Below are 21,889 nucleotides of genomic sequence, written 5' to 3' on the forward strand. Positions count from 1 at the left end.
ACTGTATATATGTAAAGATGCTGTGAATCAATAAATAAGTGACTTTGACTAATTCCAATGACCACATGGTGGCGCTGGTCCATCTCTGGCCATCCTCCAACCTACCAGCAGGGGGCATAATGATGTATATCGCCTAGGTGAGGGGGAAGGGCTGAACTAGTGGTCTGTCACAGTTATAACAGGCAGTCCCAGGAAGCCACAGCTCAGCAACATGGATAGACCGAGAGAAGACATGCACATACCTGTACACACTCTCCCTCCATCTCTCCCGCTCTCCGCTTGCCGGAGTCACAGGGTAAAGTTAGAATGGGTTCGGACAGACGGATGGAAGCTGTCCCTCCACTCAACAACAACAAAAAAAATCTGCTCATTTGCTCTTCCCTGACGTGCTAGAGCCCCCCGCCCCTCCCTCTCCTCTTTCCCCCTTGTCGGATGTATCTGCCTTTTCGGAGCCCTCGGCCTTCTCTGACCTCTCCTTCTCTGACCTCTCCTTCTCGGACCTCTCCTCCTCCTCCACTCCCAGCTCAGATCTCTCTGACCTGGCGTCGGCGTCGCCCTCTGATTTCTCCTTCCTTTCCGACCGGTCGGGATCCGTTGACGAGGTGGTGGGCTTCTCCCACTTGGCGATCTCCTCGTGTTCGCTTATACTGGTGGTGATGTTGTTTATCCACGCTTTCAAGTCCTCCTTTTGAAAGCGACGAACACATTGGGTTGTTAGATTGTATCATTTGAACGGAAAATATGTCTGAGGACAAAATGATTGACATAGGGCACAAAAGGACATTAGCATGTTGAACACAAGACTTCTTACCTCATCCTTAGCGTGGAATATATAGTCATTTCCATCATTCTTTCTGTTAGAGAATACAAAAGAGAACACTTTAATAACATTTTGTGGCATATTTGATATTTCAAACCGTGGCTTTCAAGTTTTGCCTGGTGCTGTTTTATCTGGACGTTGGCATATTATATTATTGAACGTGAGACATTTTGAACCTTACTTGAGAATGAAGACATATTTCTTCTTCTTGTATCCGTTGGTGATATCACATGTGCAGAGGCTTAAGTCGAGTGGGGCCTCTCCGTTGTAAGGTGTAGTGGTGTTCTTTGCGTCCTTGTAGAACACAATCTCTCCTTTGGATAACACGCAATACAGGTTCATCCAGGTCTTACTGGAAAGTAAGAAGTGACGGTATATGAATGAACAAGTCCTGGTCTCTGGTGTTCTGTAGACACTTGTAGGGGCCCTCAGTGGCATGATGATGGGATTTAGAAAGAAAACTAGAGATTTTGTATGAAATAGGAATGTTTGGGGAAAACCTTTATGACATTTTTAATGAAAGGACTTCCACACGATCACAACAGTCTTGTAAAAATGTTGTTCAGACAGAAGAGAAGGCGCAAAAACAGCGTTTTAATTTACGGATAATAATCCATGGCTTTCTGTGTTTGGCGAACGTTGACCTGTGACGTTGTGTTTACCTGTTCGGACTCCTTTCTTGGCCCTCACAGTCGTGTTTGCGGTACAGGAAGCCTACGTTGTGGGCGGTGTGCGAGGGCGGCTGGTTGGCCGCCTGGGCACTTTGGGCCGGGGCTGAGCGGGAACGCCGAGTCTCCTCGGGCTCTTTCGGACGGGGTCTCCTCCGGGGTTTGGGTCGGTCTCGGGCGCGAGGGCGCTCGTAGCGGGTCACGGGGGCTGAGAGGCTGCTGGACGGTCTTAGCGGCTCCCCTCGAGCCTGACAGAGCAACACGGTAGTTTCAACAGACAATGGAGGATGGCCACTTTTCTAAAAGTCTAAAATAAAACTGAGAAACGCTTTGTATTTAGGGTTGCAATGAATTATAAAAGACCAAACAGTGCTGGGGGGGGGCGTGGGGGAAAACGAGTTGGGATGAAGTGCTGTGCATTAGATGACTCACTTGTGCTGCTTCCCTTTCTTGGATCTGTTCTACAATCTCTGCCATGGTGGATCTCTTCTCTCTGCAATGACACAACCGTGAGTCACTCAAACAGGGAATAGAATCAATACATCACCTTGAAAATCGATGTCTTTGGATCACCGTGGTCAGTGCTGACCAAACAAATAGTAATGACCGATTTTGTAATGAGCATTTGGAAAGATTTGCTGCCGCAAACAGAATGCTGTGGACTCCTGAGGCATTGCCTTTCCCTCGCGCTTACCCGGAACGTTTGTCCGAGCCTTCCTTGGCCGACTCCAAATCGCTCGAGTCTTGCCTCTGCAGCCTCTGCTTCCCGCTTCCCTCCTGCTCGCTCGATGACTGCCTCTCCAGACGTCTCCGGTAGCGCTCCTGGCGCACAATCAGGGGCAGCTCGTTCAGACGCGCCTGGATCTCCTGCTCGCTGGAGGTCTGGCGGCCCAGCTTGTACTCCCTCTCCCGCCTCAGGTGGTCCATCTGGGGGTCGGAGCGGCTGCCGCGGGGGTCCCTCTGGAGCCTGCCGTGGAGGAGCTCCAGACTTGACTCCGGCCCGATCATGTCCATCATGGGGATGTCCCCGAACTGTTCTCTCTGCGCCCGGCTGGCCTCCAAGAGGGGATTCACAGCCTTGTGGATGTGATTAATCCGGGGCTGCATGCAATCAGCCTTTAGATGCTGCCACGCGTATGCCATCTTGGGGTCCATGACCCCCCCACTTGGAGGTAGGTAACTAGGACTACCAACTCCCCCACTGCCATAATGATTTTGCGCAATGTAGCCTGAACTGCCTATGCCACCACTGCTCTGGTAGTTTTGAGCTATATAGCCCGAGCTACCCATTCCTCCACCACTCTGATTTTGCGCTAGGTATCCAGAGCTACCCATTCCTCCACCACTCTGATTTTGCGCTAGGTAGCCAGAGCTACCCATTCCTCCGCTATTCGGTATCTGCGCCAGATAGCTGGAACTCCCCATACCCCCACCACTCTGATAATTTTGTACAAGGTAGCCTGTACTACCTAAACCCCCGCTACTTTGATGCTGTGCCAGGTAGCTTGAACTACCCATACCTCCACTACTTGGAGGAATTTGTGCCAGGTGGCCCGAACTGCTAATGCCTCCGCTGCTTTGATGGTTCAGTCCAAGATAACCGGAACTCTCCACAGCTCCCCCAGTCTGCTGGTTCATCCCGAGGAAACTTGAGCCATCTACCCCTCCGGCGCTCGGTTGGTTCAGTCCAAGGTAGCTGGGACTGTCTCCCCCTCCTCCAGCCTGATGGGTGATACCAAGGTAACCGGAACTATCCACCCCACCAGTGCTCTGATGGTCCAGTCCATGGTAGCCCGATCCGTTCATGACTGGGGAGTAGCTGGCCATGGTTGGACCCAATCTCGAGGCTGCAGGGGAAGCAACTAGTTCCAGACTGGACTGCTTGGGCCTGGGTTCAATATGTACCTGAACTGTCTGCCTCAGCAGAGACGAGGTAGCAGGGGCAACACTTGGAGTGAGACAGGATGAGGGGAACATCCTTCGGCTGGAGAGCGGGGTGGGCCTGATCAGTTCTTCCTTCTTCTTCTCAGCCTGAGAAACAACATTTGGGGGACAAATTCTTAAAATGTATAAGGATTGTGAAAGAAATTGCCTGTCCTCCACTTAACCTGATGGGGAAAACACACAAATCTTATAATTGACTGAATTATACTGACGACAATGTGCTCATGATTATTAAATATATAATATTATACGTAGGTATATTTTGACTCATAGCTTTATATGCTGTATTTATATTCTGATAGTATCTGGCTATGAGAGAAAGAACAGTATTTTTAAGTTAATCTTATTATTGGTGTATATTTGTATATATATTTACATACAGACAGAGCATCCGATAGATATGGAGCTTTAAATAACTGTCTTGGAATGCTAATAAGGGTCTCAGTGATACGACACACTGAATCTTGAAAAATGTCGTTGGCTCCATATCTAGTTCCTGCACATCACCAGAATGAATTACCACCGAACAAACTGTTAGGTCACACAGCATGTCTGTGTCTAGAGCTTACATTGGAGAGCTGTCGCAGGGAGCTGAAGCGCTCCTTCCATGTGACCGCAGCCTTGCGAAAGGCCTCATGGCGGAGGATGAGCTGCTCCACTTCATCCGTCTGGGCCTGGGCCTCTCCCCCGCCGGCCTCCCTGGAAGTGATGAGGGGCTCCTTGGCCTTCAGCCAGGCCTCTGCCTTCACCGTCTCCTGGGCAAACTGGAACATTTCCTGCTCTGCAGGGATGAGACACGCGCGGTCGGTCACCGGAGAGCATTCACTCAAGATCAGTGTATGTATACTTTTATGTGTTTGCTTAGCATTATCGCTTAGCATTATCGCTTAGCATTATCGTTTAGCATTATCGCTTCGCATTATCGCTGCGTTGTGCCACGTTTGTGCATACGTGATTTATTTTCAAGTCAACAGACAAATGGTGTTCAAGCCACAGCTAGCGTGCGCGGTGTCACGTTAGCTCTGACGAGGAGGTACCGCATGTCCATGTAGGACACCTTCGCTGTTTCCCTTTTTTTTTTTTCTCCAGCGAGAGCTCCCCTCTTCCATATTTAAAATTCTGCAGTGTGAACGGCAGACTTGTGCACCGCCGCGGAGCCTGTGCAGTGAGTCACTCACTGCACTGAAGCTTCTCCTGATGTTTGTCCCATTTCTCAGCGAGCTCCTTCTGCTTAGCCAGCAGGCTGTCCAACTTCTCTTTTATCTGCGGAGACAGTCGGGTGGCATTCAAGATCACACACGATGTATCGCCGTACTGTTTCGATCACTTCACTTTCGACTTTTTTGGACGAGAGGTAAAAAACATGCAAGGTGAATTTTGTTTTTGTTTATGATTCGGTGCGCGTGCGCGTGGTTGTATTGGGACACACCGTGGATAAACTGTGGTTTTGCTGCATACAATATGTGTTGTACGTTAGCCTGACCTCGTCGGCTGCAGGGTTGCCTGCGGCCAGCAGTATCTTGCCCAGATCCGCACACTGCTGAATGGTCTTGCTGCGGCCGTCTATCTTGGCTTTCAGCTCCTGGTGCTGTTTGACCATCCCCTCGAGAGCGGCAGCATCTCTGATTCAGGTCAAGACAGTCAAGAAACAGAGAGGATGACACAATGCAAATATTTCTGCTCTGTGAACGATACATGTCGGGCCGAGCAAGGGTCGGAAACAACTGAAAGCCAAGACTGAAAGCAAAGAGGAGTGATATTAAGTCCATATCTTAAAACAGACTCATAAAACATTCTAATTTACAGTAAACCCCTATTTCATGGAACAACAAATGTCAAATGAAATCCGATCAGGGTTGACAGAGTAGTCTATTTTTCAAAACGGGCAGTGATGAACTACTGTATGTACAAGACAAAAGGAAATCAGCTTAACTGGGGAAATAGTTGCTGAAATAGTTTAAATAATGTACTTTCCTATCTGAAAGTCAAACGTCAATGAAAGGTGCTCACAAACAACAAACCAAAGTGTTTCGCGTTGCGCCGTTCCGTTGTCTCACCTGGCATCATCTCCTCCAATCTGGCCACTGATGCCTTCCATCCACATCAGATGCTCTCGAACCACCGAGAAAAACTGCACCTTGTCCGTCACCGAGGTTACATGCACGCGACTGGCCTCGCAGGACACCAGCAGCTCCTTCCAAGCCAGCATCACTTCCTGCTCCTTGGTCATGATGGCCTCGGCCTTCTCCCCAGCGTAGATGGTCCTCAGTTGGGCAGCGTTCTCTTGCAGATGCCTCACCTGTACCGCGACAGGAAGCTGGAGTTAGACTCATCTTTACCGTATCTAGTCAAGTCCAGGCCCCTTCAAATTCACATAAAATACATTTGGCTGTGGATCTGTATTTGTACTCTAGGTATATACGGCACGCAACACTGTTAAGAATTCATTGGTTTGTTATGCTGAACGTTGACAGGGTGTGTTTTGGGTGGAGTGAACTTCAAAGTTCTCAAAGTTCTCACAACGTCCCAATGCCCTTTATGGACGGGCGGCGTCACAGCGAGTCGGGACAGCTCACCTGGGAAACCAACAGCTGGAGGGCGTGTTCAAAGGAGTGCATGAGCCTCTGAAGCGTGGCGGGGTTAGCGATGCTGGCTTGGCATGCCCTCACCTCTGGCAGTTGCCTCCTCTTCCCTGCGATCTGAGCCAAGACCTATAACAACACAGGACAGCGACGTCACAAACCCCTTTCGAAAAATAGATTCCACAAACTTAGCGGCTCAACTGTTTTTTTTTGTCCTTCACTCGACCGCCCGCTCCAAACGTGTCGCGCGTTCAGGTCGAATCTACGGTCGTGCCGGCGCCGTACCTCTTTGCAGTCAGTGAAGAACTTGTGAAGCTGGTGCGAGGCAGCCAGCATCTGTCCACGAGTCTCCATCAACTCCAAAAGGTCTGCCCAGGACTCGTTCAGCCCGTCCTTCCACTCGGCGATGGTGGCGGCGTCCGCGTGGCCGCAGTCGATCATCTCGTTCACCATCTTGTTCACCGATTCCATCCTCTGCTGGCCCAGGGCGTTGGTCTCGGAGGAAAACTTGATGAACTTCTCCTGCAGCATCTGAAAGTCGGAAAGTGGGATCGCGTCATCTTCCGCGCTTCCATTTAGAGCTTGTGAGATTCAGTTTAAATCCCATCTACATTTGTGGATGACTCTCTGGAACTCTCAAGAAAATCTTGTAGAATTCTAAAGATATAGTCTAGAACGGTAGTCTATAGGAACTTCAGTTATTGAGTTAGCTCTTTTTTTATCTTCCGAGAAGGACTGCAAGGACTTACCGTGACATGCTCAAGGTCGTCCCCCAGCTCAGTGGAGCTGGCCACCGCCTCGCGCTCCGTGATCCACTTCTCCAGGTCCTCCACTTCTCTGTTGAGCTGGAAGAGCCAGTACTGCTGCTCCAGCTTGGTCTTCCTCTGCTCCATCATGTCCTTCAGAGACACGTAAAGCCGGTCTACGTGGGCCTGTTGCTTGGTGATCTGCTCACTGTCCAGGAGAGAGGGGGGAGAAACGGAACACTTAGCATCAAACGCCGTCAACGCCACAGAGCGAAATTGTTCAAAGAGCACGTACATTAAACGAGTCTCTCGGTTTTAAAGCAGGGTATTAAGATACTATGTTGAGGGGGTGAGTGGGTGCCTTTGTGTGTTTGGGTTGCGCGTGTCTGTGTGCACCTATCAGGGTGTCCGAGCTCCAGGAGTCTCTGGCACTGTTGAGAGAGGCAGCCCACGGCCTCGGCGTAGTTCTCCACCGTGTGCTCCAGAGAAAGGTGCTCTTTCAGAAGCTGCAGGGTGCTCGCCTCGTCCTACAACGACACGAAACGGACTCGGGAATACTCGCAGGCAACTCGAACAGTTCACTGGTGCCCCCTCGAACGTGAAACGAGGGAGCGTACGCGAGATCAAAAAAAAAAAAAAAACTTGCAGCCTTACCGTGCCTTTGTCCTCGTTGATGAGACGCAGTTTCTGCACCGCCAACGAGGACTCCACCTTGGCCGCCTCGCTGTAGTACTGCTGCGCCTGCAGCACGGCGTCGAGCAACACCGACCGCCTCTCCGCCTCCAGGCGCAGCACCTCCCACAGCTGGCGCACGTGCCCCGCCCCGTCGCGCACAAAGTCCACCTCGGGGGTCCGTAGCGAGGCAATGATGCCCGCCCGGTCCAGCACCTCCTCCACGCGCGCCCTGCGTCCTTGAAGCTCCCGTTGGAGCGTCTATGAGAACAAGCGCAGAAATGGATATTCATGCTTAACTGAGTGTCAATACAGAAGGAATAGGCCAGTATAAGTGTGTGTGTGTGTGTGGGGGGGGGGGGTAGTGTACTGTGTCGAAACCGCTCCTTAGTAACTAACCTGGTTCTTCTTCACATGCTGCTGTGCACTCTGAAGGTTGTTCCCATAATCCTTAGAGGAAGCCAGGGGAATTCTCTCTTGGATCCACAGCTGGAAAAACAAATGCAGGTGATGAGCAGCCATTCCCACTGATCTGAGGCGGATTTTACTGTATGAGGCGAAACGATCTGAACAGCCCTGATCATGTGTTAATGCATGTCGACGAATGCCCTTGAAATATAGGCTCTCTTCATTCAAATGAAAAAAAAAAAAGTGAAGTGAAGCGGCGGAAGGCAGGTCCCCCCCGGGGGGAAAACCACACGACGTGTGTCACTCACGATCTCATCCTCCAGGTCCTGGGCGACCTGGTGCATCTCCTTGGAAGCCAGCAGGATGCGGCGCCTCTCCTTGAGGGGCTCGATGAGGCGGACGATGCGCGTCTCCACCACGCCTGACTGCTCGCCCCCCTCTTCGTCGGCCATCGTGAGGCCTCGCTGAGGGAGGCTGACCCCCTGAAAGCCTCCCAGCTCCCCAACGTCCTTATAAAAGTCCCCTATCTGGGACTCCATAGTCTGAGCCCGAGGGGGAGAGAGGGAGGTCACGTTAGAGACAGTTGAGAGATGGCCTGGCACACAGCACATCCGATTTCAAGCCCTTTCAGCTGTTTTCCTACGTGAGTGTATCCGTATCAGGTAATGGCAGGAGGAGCAAAGCAGATACGGCCTCCTATAGGGTCAATTAGCTTGGAACTGTAGAAGCCATGGGGCTAGAAGCGTTTATCATACTGTTCCGTAAACCTGGAAAAACTCAAACTGTACATTCATCTCTGGAAAGTTATTTCGGTTTAGGTAACGTGATTACATTCACTTGACGGAAGGCGAAATTTACAACTGCTAGCACGAACGAAACAGATTCCTATCGAAATCGCCCCGGCACGCGAACGCGTATTTAAATGCGCCGACTAATACGTACTCACACCGTAATCAATGAAAGCCGACGAACGCGATCCCCCCCCCGCGATCCCCCCCCCCCCCCCCAAGAGACATACCTGGAATTTCTGGAGCTGCTCGTTGAAGGTGGGCAGGTGGTGTGCCTGCTCCAGCTGTGGGGGCTGCTGCTCCAGGTGGGAGAGCTGGGTGTCCAGGTCCGTGTAGCTCTTCACTGCCGGCTCGGGCTTGTTGTTCTCGAACAGCTGCCGGGCCTTGGCCTTGGTGGTGCTCTCCAGGTCGGACCAGCACTCGCGGATCTCCTCCAGCTTCTGCTGAACCACCGACCTCAGCTCCGGCTTCTCCAGGATCAGCTCCTGACCCTCCTGGGGTTACGACGCGTGCGTGGAGGGGGACAAGTGAAACAACGCTTTGTTTGATGAGTGTGCTTTGCTTCCATCGTTATTCAAAAGGTCCACACTCTCCATTGGAATGGATAAATGTTAAATAAAAAGCCCCGCCCACCCCTCCCCTCACCGATTGGCTGGGGGGGCCTGTTATTACCATTGCCATGAAACTATGAAGTCACTTAACTGTACTGTTTACGTTACATAAAGTCATAAACAACCATATTTCTTAGCTGAGTGATTTTAATGCCCCTCTGGACATGCACCCAAGTATAATGTCAGCCTTCCCTTCAAGGGATATTAGTTGTTGGCCGAAAGATTTGTTTCTTCATTCAACGTTGAGAACTGAAATGTACAGTATCCCATTACTAATGGCTGCTTGGCACAGAATGCCACCTTGTATTTAAATAAATAAGAGTTTGAACAAGCTTTTTCTTCTTTTTTTCTTCTTCTGGTGCTGTTGAAATACATACACTCTTAAAAACTCAGCCGTCCTTTTTAAATATTGTCCTTTGAAATCACCCAAAATGTATATGATATAACTTTCGTTATAAACAAAAAGAGAAACTATTACTTTGACCGTCAATGTTACAGCTGGTGAAAAAGAAAGACCCTTGAACTTATAGAAGGGTTGAAACTGTGCAGAGACAGTCTTCCTGATATGTTTAGCAAAACACAACTATGGGAGGTTTCAAATTTTCGTTCCTAAAATCAATGTTTACACATGGGCACGGTCAATAGCCCTATCCCAAGGGCCCTAGAAAGGAAGCAAGTGTAGACCCAATCTTAGCCCAAGGATGACCTACAAAATCACGCATGGAAAGTCCATTAAACCCCCTAGCCAGTCCAAGCAAAACCAACAACTGTGTTCAATTTTCTCCAAAATCCTAGTCTTTGTACAGAACGTGAGCTGGATGAGGAGATGTGGAGATCAAAGCTTGTGGCATTTTCCCTCTGTGTCAATGAAGCTCTCAGTGGCTCCATTCCAAGACCCTGAAATAGAATCCGAGCAGTCTCCGCCCATTCTTAGATGAAGAACAGGAGGTGTTTCCTATGACAAGCTATTATATCAGACAGATCATTGTCTGTTAACATGAAGGACCACTGAATGTCAGCCAGATACATTTCTGGAACAAACTCGCCACACCGTGCCAGTACAGACCTTTCCAACCGTCAGCGTTAATGCCTCACTCATGTTAATACGGTTTTTTAGACCTTCTGAAGAGAAAAATCTGAACCAATGCATTCTGACGATGCAAAATACTAACAATCTCCGGCACCTTGCTGGGTCTCTGTTGAGGAGGATAATGAATAGTCTTCTCCTCCCATCCTGCCTTATCTCTCCCCCTGTGTCTCTGAGTAAACGTTGGACGATCCTGTGGCTTTCATAATGCAGTGCTGCATTCCTCCACTTGGCACGGCTCTCTAACGGCTGCTAGCTCTCTCTCTCTCTCTCTCTCTCTCTCTCTCTCTCTCTCTCTCTCTCTCTCTCTCTCTCCCTCTGTCTTATTTTTTATCTGCCTCTCTCGCCCTCTCATAATGCAGAGCCAGCAAAAAAAACAGGTCTCTCTCTTTCCTGGCTTCTCTGACACAGTGAAAGAGAGGGAATTGAAATGTGTGGGGGGTGGATTGAGTAAAATAGAGAGCACTGGGGAGAAGGGGTGGGGGGGGGAGACGAGAGAAAAAATAGCAAAGATGAGGAAATATAGGAAACAATGCAGGGCAGTTGATTAAAAATGAGCCAAGGTGGGACGAACGATACGTTGCTCTAGACATCAACAGCTACACACTCTCACCCCAGCCAATTCAAATTCTGCAGGCTAGCACACGTTGCTGACACAGCAAGGCCTAGGTGGACCAGCAACGTAAAGGGGCTCTGCGAAACATTTGTGTCAAACATGCAGGAATAACCTTCATTTAACATCATTTTGCAATTTAAATCCATTTTCCTATTCACGTATATTTTTTTTTTACACACACATCTGTCTTAAAATAAGAACATTCATTCCGGTAAGAATAATTCCATGCACCATGTGCTGCGTATGCATCCTTACTGGCAGTTTTATCCCTTTAATCCCTTTTATTCCTTTTGGTTTACTTTTGGGCATCAAAATGGCCTGTCAGGCACCTTACTTCCTACTCTTTACAACCAAAACAACATGAATTACACAGAAGACTGTGAATAGCTGCCAGGCGAATATCTAATATTGTTCAATGCCAAAACTTGCATGCCACCATATGCATGGAAAACCAACCCGCAAATAGGTGTGAACATGGTAATACTCTCACAATGACCAGTCGGAAGGAATACAACACACCCAAAAGGATTTTGCTTTTCATTTTCACACTGTCTGAGCGTCCCTGTGAACAGATAGGATAAGTTGACATGTTTACAGGACGCTGGACTCCTGTGTGGAGCTTGGCACAAGGTCAGATGTAAGTGAACCCACGAGCCCTCTTTTGAACGAAGAAGATTTCTCGGAGGACCGAATGTGTTCTAGACACAGCATGGGCCTGGAGCACCGTGTTCAAGCCTGTCGTCTGAGGAGGGATTGAGAGAGAGAGAGACGGAGCAAAAAGGAGGAGGGAACCCATCCAAAAGGACACTGAGTTCTCCAATCCCAGCTGGATGCAGTGTCATCTTTTCCTTCCGGTCTCTCAGGTAACAAGGGAGAGGTCGGTGGCCACTTAGCTTGAGTCCAAAATAACACAAGGTGTCCGTGGAGCTACCTCGGGTTGTGGGGCACGACGACACAAAGCTCTTGAGGAATCCCAACAAGTCAGCCTTGTGGACGAAACAAACAGCGAACGGCCATCTTCTACACTTGTACAGTGTCAATTTATTCAGGGCTTTCGAGCTGGTATCTGGCATGAAAGGTTATACAAATACGCTGATGACGCAGGAGCAGAGCAGTATCCCTTTTCACTCCCTTTTCGTTTTGAGCTGAGTTGTCATTCCAGGAGGACAACCTCGGCCATGTTGCCATTAGCCATTTGTACACTGACACGACAAGTAGAGCACACTTCATGATGAGCCTTAATTAGGAAGGAAATGTGCGCCAATGGAAATATACTGTACATCTTTCACAGGTCTACAACGAGTTGTATTGCATCGGTTTTACCAGGAGATATAATGGTAATGGTAATCCTAGACCGTGGAATGGAAGGAACAAATAACTAAACCATATGGATTCTGTGGATTTTCTCGGCTACATTTGTGAGCTATGGAAGCATCAACCTTCTTCTGTGGTCATTTATAGATTGCATTTCAGCCTTCTGAAACTGATCTAAAATCAAATGCCATATTACGATACAACAAATGTGAATCATCGTGTGGACTGAATATCAAGGGCCGTTACGTTTCCTGTCTTATCTTTGCTAACAAATCAGAATCTTGAGAACCATCAGACTCCTTAAGAATGTTCTACAATTGTACACTGCATGAGACCTTTGACAACGCATGGACCATGCCAGTGACCATGTGACCATTTTTACACATCAGGCTTGTTAGCACAAGCTTTTACAGTTGCCATTGGTTTATACTGACATTTTTTACTTCTCCATCACTATCTCACATTATCATCTAGGATTAATGAAATGAAGCATTTCTGTACTCCATTTCAATTTTTTCTAAGATAAGTACTCATGAATTATACATCAAATTATTAAGGTTGGCATGTGGTTTTCAAACAAATGTTGCCATGCCTAAACAAATACCCTGATTTACATTTGGTTTCAGAAGTGAACCCACAAAATATCTTAAAATCATTCAAATTAAATAAAGCTAAGCTTTTTAGTGTTTATGGATTTCATGAGAGAATACATGATGACACTGACATTCTGTAGACTTACTGTCATATGTTGCATTCATATTCTACCATGTTACTGTTAGTTCTCCACAATCCAAGTTTAAAAGAGCATCCATGAAAGATATTAGCCACGTCCTAAATTCTCTAGCTCAGGCTATATTCTATCTCAATAGAATGTATTGTATAGAGGGAGTGAATTAAAATCCAAAATGGGAAGCCATGATGAGTGTAGCTAACAATAAGCTAACCTCAAAGAGCTCATGAATATGGTATGAGATCATGCTGACGACATTTCACATTTCAAATTCAAAGTTTTATTGCTGGTTAAAAAATATTAGACACCCAATACCTCATTAGTTGAAATGAGGCTTCATCCAATTGACTCAAACATAAATAGTCTATGTTTTGAAGTACAATAAACTGAAAGCTTTGTGTATTGAAATGAATTGTGTTACAAAATAAAAGAATATTGGGAATACACAGGGTTCCGATCTCACTGATTGCAATGGATTGTTCAATGCCAATAAACTGTGGGCACATTTCTGAAATGTTCCCCCTTTTCCAGAAACACCAAAGGTGTCTGTGCTCTTTAAGGCAGCCTCTCTCCATCCCGGTCCTCAGGACCCCCTGCCATGCATGCTATAGATGTTGCCCTCTTCCAACACACCTGGTCCAAATGGGTCGCTATCAGGCTTCTGCTGAGCTCGAAACATCCAAAACGTGCAGAGCAATGGTGTGCTGAGGACCAGGATTGAGAGAAGGCTGCTTTAACAGAACAATCTGGGATTCTAACTGACGACTTGCATCTTTTTGGTGAGGATGTTTAGGGCATGAAAGCTTATTTTCTGACATACACATGGAGAGCAGGAATACCCAATGAAAAGGGGAAAAATATCCCACCGTTCAGCAGGTCCAGCATCGTGGCAGTGGCACGAATGCCAGAAGACATTTTTCATGGCAATTCAAAAAGACAGTCCCCCCACTGCACCACTCAATATAGCAGTTACTGTAACCTTGAAATCTGTACATCCTTTCGCAAACCATAACAGGAACGTTGGTTCAGTGTGTCTTCATGGCACACCGATTCAGTCTGGACCACGCCAACCATCATCCCCACCACACCATCCCCATCATGTGGTCCGTTGTGCATAGTACCCCCCCCCCCGCCCCCCACACCCCCATCATTCACCTGCTCTGACTATCTGACCTCCATCCTCCTCCTCCCCCCGCCACCTCCAGCCTCGCTCCCTCCCCTTCCTTCCTCCCTTCCCCGCTCACCTGCTCGATCTTGGCCAGCCATTCTTTGTTTCGGGCCAGCTCGGCCATGAAGGCCTGGTGCTTCAGCCACTTCCTGTGAAGGCGCTGGGCCTCGTCCCGCGCCGTGTCACGGGCCATAAGCATCTTCTCTTCCACCCGCTGTCCCCAATCGCTCAGCTAGGGGAGACAAAAATAGCCACCATCAGGAGCCCGTGCCCGAGACAGCCACCCTTCTCTCTCCCACAGGACGTCCTGCCTGCCTCTCCTAAGCCAGAGCCCCCCGCCCGGTTCTGCAGGGGCCTGGTTACCTGCTCTGTCACCACCCACCCCAACCCCCACCAGACGCCCTTTCTGGGGAAGGAAAAAAAAAGGGGAAAAAAAAAAAATCGAGATAAGCACCTCAGCACCAACAGTGGCAGCGACGGTAGCTCAAGCCCTTCCGCTGGATTGCCCCTAGGTCCTCATGTCCTACTGCTTCACGGCTCCTGCAGTCCTGATGCTGCAGTGCCTGCTCGACAGTCTCAGAAAAAGGCAAAAACAGCCGACCAAATAAAGGAAAACGCTCCAATGACAACACCGGCAGAAAGCGTCACAGACATCCAAGGCTCGCTTCGGCTTTGGTCGTTCTCCGTCCCTCAGATTAGAATCCAGCTGTTGACCGATGTGTGGATGTCAAACGGCCAGACAGTTTGAGCCAGAGTGTCCAGTGGTCCGGGACAATCCGTGATCTTGCCTAATGATGCCGTGGTCAAGAGGAGGAGGAAGAGGTGGAGTGGGAGGAGTAGGTTGAATGGGATGCAGAGGCAGTGCAGAGGGGGGTGGTGGAGGGGAGGGGGGCAGAGAACATAGGCTGTCCGGTCTCGAAATGCACCGTTGCCACTGCTGCAGAGACGCTCTCGTAGCGGTTGTGTAAGCTGTGCAACGCTAGATCCTCTTCCAGTTCCCTCTCCTCGTGTCCCCCACACAGATCAGACGCGGCTGGTGCATGCTGCTGCAGTCCTTGGCTCTCAGCTACGCTCCTCTTGTGTGAGGGTGGGTGCGCGCGCGCGCTTGTGTGTGCAATCACAACCAGCACTGCAGTGCTGGAGCAGGGAGAGGGAGAGAGGGAGAGAGGGAGAGAGAGAGCAGGGAGAGAGGGAGGGAGCGGGGAGAGAGACAGAGAGAGACGGAGGGAGGGAGGGGGAGAGAGAGCAAGGATGAGAAGATTGAACAGAGAACCGAGGAGGAGAGAGAGAGAGAGAGAGAGAGAGAGAGAGAGAGAGAGAGAGAGAGAGAGAGAGAGGAGGAGAGGAAGGGGGGAGAGAAGGAAGGAGAAGGGAGTGAATTGAAAGAGAGAGAGGGGAGAGAAACAGCGAAAGGTGGAGAGAGCCTGCGTCATCCTTCAGTGTCACCAGGGACATTTCTCTGCACTAGAAATGACTGCACTCGGAGCGGGAGCAGGGTTTGGGAGGGAGGGGGAGGTGTTGTCGTTGGGAAACAGCTGAATGAGAGGGGAAGAGGACGTGCGACCACATGGACCACAGTGCAGCTGACTGATTCGGATCCCTGTTCACTCTTCCTATTTAAAGGGGCCTGCAAGCATTTGAATGTCCTGCTGCACATACCTCTTTGGTTATAAAAGGGTTGATGAAATTATTTTGGGATGCAATCGTTTTCGGGTTTTTTAATACACCTTTTGTAATACACTTTTGAGTAATTTGATTACTTGGGAGGTGATGCAATACAATTGCTTGAACTACACATTTCCATAGATGATCATTAAAATTTGAATTTACATCATGAGTAATGAGGACTCATGCATGTCAAATCAAAATCGCATAATGTCTAGAATTCTGAAATATTTTTTATTTATTTAAGGTTTTAGGTTGGAATGTTTTGGAAAATCATCTCTGTGCCATGAGTTAAATACTTTTCAAAAGTAAATCAATATGCATACTTTACTAATTATATATGCACAATAAGGTAAGGATAGTTGTTCCCAAATCAACAACTCTTAATGAAAATATGTATTTGAGAATGTTTGTGTGAGTTCAGCAAATTTGATCTAAATCCCACACATTTAAATGTAATGAATGCATTAAAGACTATGATTAATAACATAACTTGATTTCGCTAAATATTTACACTTATACTATTAGACTTTTACTTCAATGTCCTAAAAACAGTATCTGGTTAACATAGTGCCACTAGAGGGCATTCTTTTACAAAAGGTGTGTATGAAAACGTTGACTTTGAAATAAGATTCACATGCAAACATACATCTTTTTTCAATAAAAAAACAAAGACATGGTCTGGACAAATGATTGCTGTCATCTGTTTTCGAACCGAGACAATGTCCCCTTCAATTCAGATGAAGAAATTATTAGGATCAGGATTCCGTGAAAAGTTTTCACATTCTTATGTTGTAGACAGACTTGTTGGAGGAATTTGCGATTCAACAAAGAAGACTGCAGCAACCCCCCAAAAAATACAAATAAGAAAGCAAAACGTTTCTGTGGAATCAGAGTTTCAGAAGGTTGAACTGTGACTGACGGTAACACTGCTAAAGGCTACATGAGGTCACGATCCCCAAAGAAGTATTCTGACAAGTAGGACTATAATTACTGATGACCATCAAATTGCAACATCATGTCATTCACTAAGCACTTTCCTTCCTAAACTACTACTACTACGTCCTGAAGTACTCAAATGTCTACCTGCGAAATTAGTTTCTAACATGTGATTGACACAAAAATGAATAGTTGACGAATTTTTGACGACAAAGAAGGGAAGCCTAGTTCAGGCACGGCACTCGGGCAGGGCACGTCATCTCGCGGATCAACTACACCTGTGGAACTTCAAGCCCACAGGTCCAATGTGGCGGTTAGTGGAAATGCCGCACGGATACACGTACACTCACCATCAGTTGTTGTGTTATCATGCTGCCACCCTCCACCATCCCCATCTCCCCCATGTTGTGTGTGTCATCAAGGGGGATTTATACTTTATTTATAGGGAGCACTTCCCTTATTCACAACCACTCGGCCAAAGTCAAACCTACTTCCATGTCTATGGTTATTTATAAACTGGCAAATCAATACGTGATTGTCTCGACTGAAATGGACTTCAAACCGTTTACAACATTCATTCTTAAATTATGCATTTCATTCAAATCTTACTGTGATACATGTAGTGTCTACAAACCCCTTCACAATTGTCTCTGGATTAACCAATAAAGACAGTCCTGTAAAAAATGTACAGATTCCTCTGCAAAACTTGGGCAAATATACAGGCAACATGAAGATTCTCTAAACTAAATATCTCAAACAGTTTTGTTTAAAACTTGTTAATACAAATAACTGACAAAGACCAAGTTTGGGCCTGTGTAGATGTGCCTTTTTGTGTGGGAACTAGCCTTAAGACACTTAACCTTGACCATTGGTTGTAAGGCTTCAAATACATGCCTTAATGACAACCCAGCATAATTACTGACTAGTCCTGGAGAGGAATGCACCAAGAACATGCAAGACTACTTTTTTGACTTCCCTGCTCAATGTTTTATTCATGAGCTTACACATAAAACGTGAAACTATGAGCCTGGATTCACACTTCATACAATGGACTACTAACTGTACCATGATGCCCTGATAGTGGTGAAATGAAAACACTTATTTTTCCTGCCAGGCATTCAGCTGGTAGGCATTCATTAATTTACTGCTAAATATACCCGATAAATAATTCATCGTCACCAATCACTCAATGTTTGCTTTTGTTTGATATCAGAATGTAGGGCAGGCAAACACAGGAGGGGGGAGGGGGGAGGGGGGGGGAGGGGGGTTCCTGCATTCCTATATGCCCAATGTGAACAGAAATAACTGTAAGACATGTCTTGACATTCTAGTACCACTACATTTGCTTTTTAGCTACTGAATTGTAAATCACTGAGAGGGGTTTTGACGACACACTGCTCTGCTTAGATGAGAGGAGTTGATGACTGTTAGTCACCCAACAGAACGAGACTCAGCCACTGTCTCGCGCTGACGCATCAAGCGAGGATGCCTTCATAACTTGGTGACATGGACTTAAAGGTGACATCAACTTTGCTTTCCTTATAAAAATACACTCGTGATGACCAAATATTATTTCACCTCCACAGGACACAAGGTTCTTACGAGGAAGGCTTTCTAATGGTTTTTTTTGTCAGTCTTTGAAGAAGACCTGTGTTACCATGGCAATCAACCGAGGAAAACAACGACGATGTCAAAGTTCAATATGCTTCAAAACAAGTCCATGATTAATAGTCAGCATTCTGACAGACATCCTGAAGATGGCATTTTCACTGTTGAGTTGTGTGCACTTGAAGCTCCCTTGGGCTCTTTTTCCACCCAACATTTCAGATTTTATGGCCGGTGCGCTGGCTGAAAGAGATTACAGCAGCCAAACACACGTAATTGCCAGTCATTTCAGACGAGAATGATTCACAATGTCGAGCATCATTATTGTAACCTGGCCCCCTTTCACATGTTGTTTAGAGCATGTTTGAACCTTTGATGTCCAAAGACCGGGCCCATGCCTCGGCGTGGGCACCCCTTTCCTTCAGCTCTTCCACTACGAGATCCCTGAATTCGGAAGCTGGCCGCATCACGTCCATGCTTTGGAAAACGGACAAAGCCACAGACCACAGGATTGATTCCCTTACACAGTCTGGGTATGTCTCAAAGGCGTACGCTCTCCGTTCACCGGGGAGGAAAAAGTGAGACTGTGAGTCAGACACAGACGGGAGATCCTCCCCTTTATGAGTCGGTCTCTGATGCAAGGAATGACACCATCGCCCTGACAGGCAGCATTCGGCAGTGACAGGAGACACTGAGAGAGATGGACAGAGACCTGCTGGATAAGGATGTCGAGGGTCGGCGAGGAGACAGCTCACTGCATAACACCCTCCAGAGTCCAAGTATCCACTGAATTGCCAGCGGGGACCTGAAAGGAATTATTTCGGGATGAAACTCAGACTATTGAAACTCTCTTCATGCAGTAGAGATGCAGTTCCTTCTGTTCAAGGAAATAAAACAGTCACCCATCTGATCAAAAACTCTGAACTGAAAAGACATCCTGTATGATATTTGTATACAGTGCACTGAGCAGTGCTATAAACAAAAATAGTTGTTGGTAAAAGGGTCAATAAAATAACTTTGTATTTAATGCGTGCCCTTTCTAACATTAATCATGGAAGAACCCTCCGACAAGGATCGGGGGTGGGAGAAAATGGAAGTGCATAGATAACGGGAAGCTCTCCCTTTGACTGGAGGCTTTTTATTGAGGTGAGAAAATTCCACAGCGGACGCCAAAAACATGCATTAACATACCGCGGCAAAGCCAAGGTTAGCAAACCCGGACCATGCTCACTTATTACCCTTAACTACCCCTTTGGAAATGTTCATCTATAATGTTTGGCGCACAGACCTCTAATAACGAGAGGGTAACAACTAGTCATTATGAGGGTTTGAGCAGGAGATTTACAAATCTTCGGTTCAGTGGCGTTGGGCAGGTTCCCCTCGCTTGAAAATGGTTATCCCGTCAAGGGCATGGTGAGGTACGCAATAAAGGCTTGTGATTTATTCACGGCGGCCGATAATTACTGGTGTCTTGTCACCTGTCAAAATGTATGGACTGGAAGACTCTGGGGCTACGGTCTTCATGCTCCCCACGCCAGGGTTGTAAACGTGACGTGGCTGTAAAGACATAAATCAGAGACTTTGTGATGAGGCCTACTAAAAGGCCGGCAAGATTTTTGCAAAATTAAGAATAAACACGTTTTTTTGTTATGAACGCGCATGCAAAGCAACTGCTTTCTGACTGCTGTGGATTGGTTTAGTAGCTTCCATAACATCTCACACACGACAGGCATTCTAAAAAAGAATGTTCTTTTTGGGATAATTTACATTAATAACTTCATGTGAAAACATTTAAAGTAAATTTAGATTTTGAGAGTGCATTAACTCAATCTAACAATGTAGACAAACTGACCTTTTCTGGTTGTGTTTTCAGTATGATGAATTTAGATGTGCCAGCCCAGAGCTTATATTTTTATGCTGCAGGTTTGGTGAACCACATTGGATGCAATGGCCATACTGCAGGTTTTTGTTACCTACTGTGACCAAACACAGATTACCAGCTGATACTATTACTGACAGCACAGTACAGCATTGTGCCTTTCTGATCATTTTGAGTTGAATTTAGAAATAACTTCACAGGACCTTCAACAAATTCTAATTTAATGAAAATATTTGAATCATTTCCAATTTAGACACACACTGAACACAACGAAATGTCAACAACATATGTTGTAGATAGTTCTAGATACTTTCCCAAAGCACAGGAACTTTTCTCTAGTCCCAACCTGACAATCAATGTTGGTGTCTTTCAGCTCCAACACGTCCAATAAGAAAGAGCAAAGGAAGAAAGTCCTGTTTCTCAACATGGAGGCCTGCCCTACCCTTTAGTTAGCTGACCCAATGCACTTGGCCAGAAGCCTCAGTTAAAAGGTCAAAACAATCACCTTTCACTGTCCAGCAGAGGAAATTGCTCAAAGGTCTATGCAGCACAACCAGAAAGGTATACATTTCCAATTTATACATTTTATTTTACACTTATTTAAATCTCGTTGTAAGTGATTTATCTTTTTTTGAAAGGAACATTTTCAGATGAATAATTGAATCTTGACATTAATTTTGGTTGTTGCAATAGTGTTTGTAATAAGACATTTTCGTGTTTGTCGAGGGATTCAAAGGGCCCATGAAGATCGGTTGTTTAGTTTTGTGTGCGTTTCTCTGTCAATTAAAAATAAATAGTAGGCTACCTCAGAACCCCATTCAGGGTGAAGTGCTTTCACGTCAAGGCTTCACATCCGACAAATCCGTGTACTGTGACCCATTTGTGTGTCACTGTGTGTAAAAGTGAACCATGAGGGCACGGGAAGTGTATCTACTGTAACATTGTAAACATTGTTTTTTTGAAAGGGTTTGGTCATTTCCATTGAGGCTACTGCGTTGGTGCTAGTGGCTAGTGTGTGTTCGAGTTCAATTTGGCTTTAACCTCATCCAGATGGGGTCACTGTGGAGACGAGTTGCCCTTTCAGTGGTGTAACTGGGTCAGTTGATGTTTATCAGAAACAGTTCTGAGCATGAGTCAGAGAGCCTATGATCCAACCTTAGAGAGCGTAACTGAGGGAGAAAGTAACACCGCAAGAAGATGAGTGAAGCAATGACACTTGGTAATTGAAAAGTCATGAGAACTCATTTAGTCTCATCTACATATATTTCCGTGATCTTCTAGATTGTTCTGCCAGAGCTTTGGGTATTTTTGGTGTCTTTGAAAGCCTACATGACCAATAATCCCAGTTTTGCAATTGACCATATGCTGCAAAACTATCCACACACCAACCATATTTGGCAGTCAACTGAAATAAAATCGAACTCTCACGGAATTCAGAGAAACACTTTCCTAACTGCAGATACAAAAAAGGGGGAGGCAAACGTTACCCTGATAAGATCGACAGTTAAAGACAAACAGTGAGGTTCTAATTCTAAAATATTTGCCCTCATTTTTCTCTGCCTTTGAAGTTCAGACAGTGCTTGGCTCTTGTCATTGGGTGCTGCCCAGGCCTGATTTACGGGGGGGTGTTTGAGGGAAGCTCCTCTA

General features: G+C 46.8%; 1 protein-coding gene across 3 annotated transcripts; it reads right to left on the reverse strand.

Annotated features, from left to right (window-relative positions):
• Positions 1-367: 367 nt before the first annotated feature.
• On the reverse strand, positions 368-14,353 carry sptbn4a (spectrin, beta, non-erythrocytic 4a). Of its 3 annotated transcripts, none has more exons than XM_084684057.1 (19): positions 14,231-14,353; positions 8,859-9,122; positions 8,149-8,382; positions 7,832-7,921; positions 7,415-7,693; positions 7,157-7,287; positions 6,764-6,968; positions 6,300-6,545; positions 6,009-6,143; positions 5,490-5,731; positions 4,916-5,054; positions 4,611-4,695; positions 4,002-4,213; positions 2,183-3,519; positions 1,921-1,981; positions 1,483-1,736; positions 1,002-1,172; positions 812-854; positions 368-685 (listed from the first exon to the last, which is right to left on the reverse strand). In XM_084684057.1, the coding sequence occupies exons 1-19, from the start codon at positions 14,351-14,353 to the stop codon at positions 368-370; spliced, it is 4,569 nt and encodes a 1,522-aa protein (XP_084540183.1). The 3 variants fall into 3 exon arrangements, with proteins under 3 accessions (XP_084540183.1, XP_084540181.1, XP_084540182.1); XM_084684055.1 differs by having other exon boundaries at positions 4,862-5,054; XM_084684056.1 differs by having other exon boundaries at positions 8,805-9,122.
• Between the last annotated feature and the right edge of the window lie 7,536 nt (positions 14,354-21,889).

Source organism: Hypomesus nipponensis, chromosome 20 (genome assembly GCF_054491055.1).
Source record: "Hypomesus nipponensis isolate SF chromosome 20, ASM5449105v1, whole genome shotgun sequence".
Classification (NCBI taxonomy): Eukaryota; Metazoa; Chordata; class Actinopteri; order Osmeriformes; family Osmeridae; genus Hypomesus; species Hypomesus nipponensis.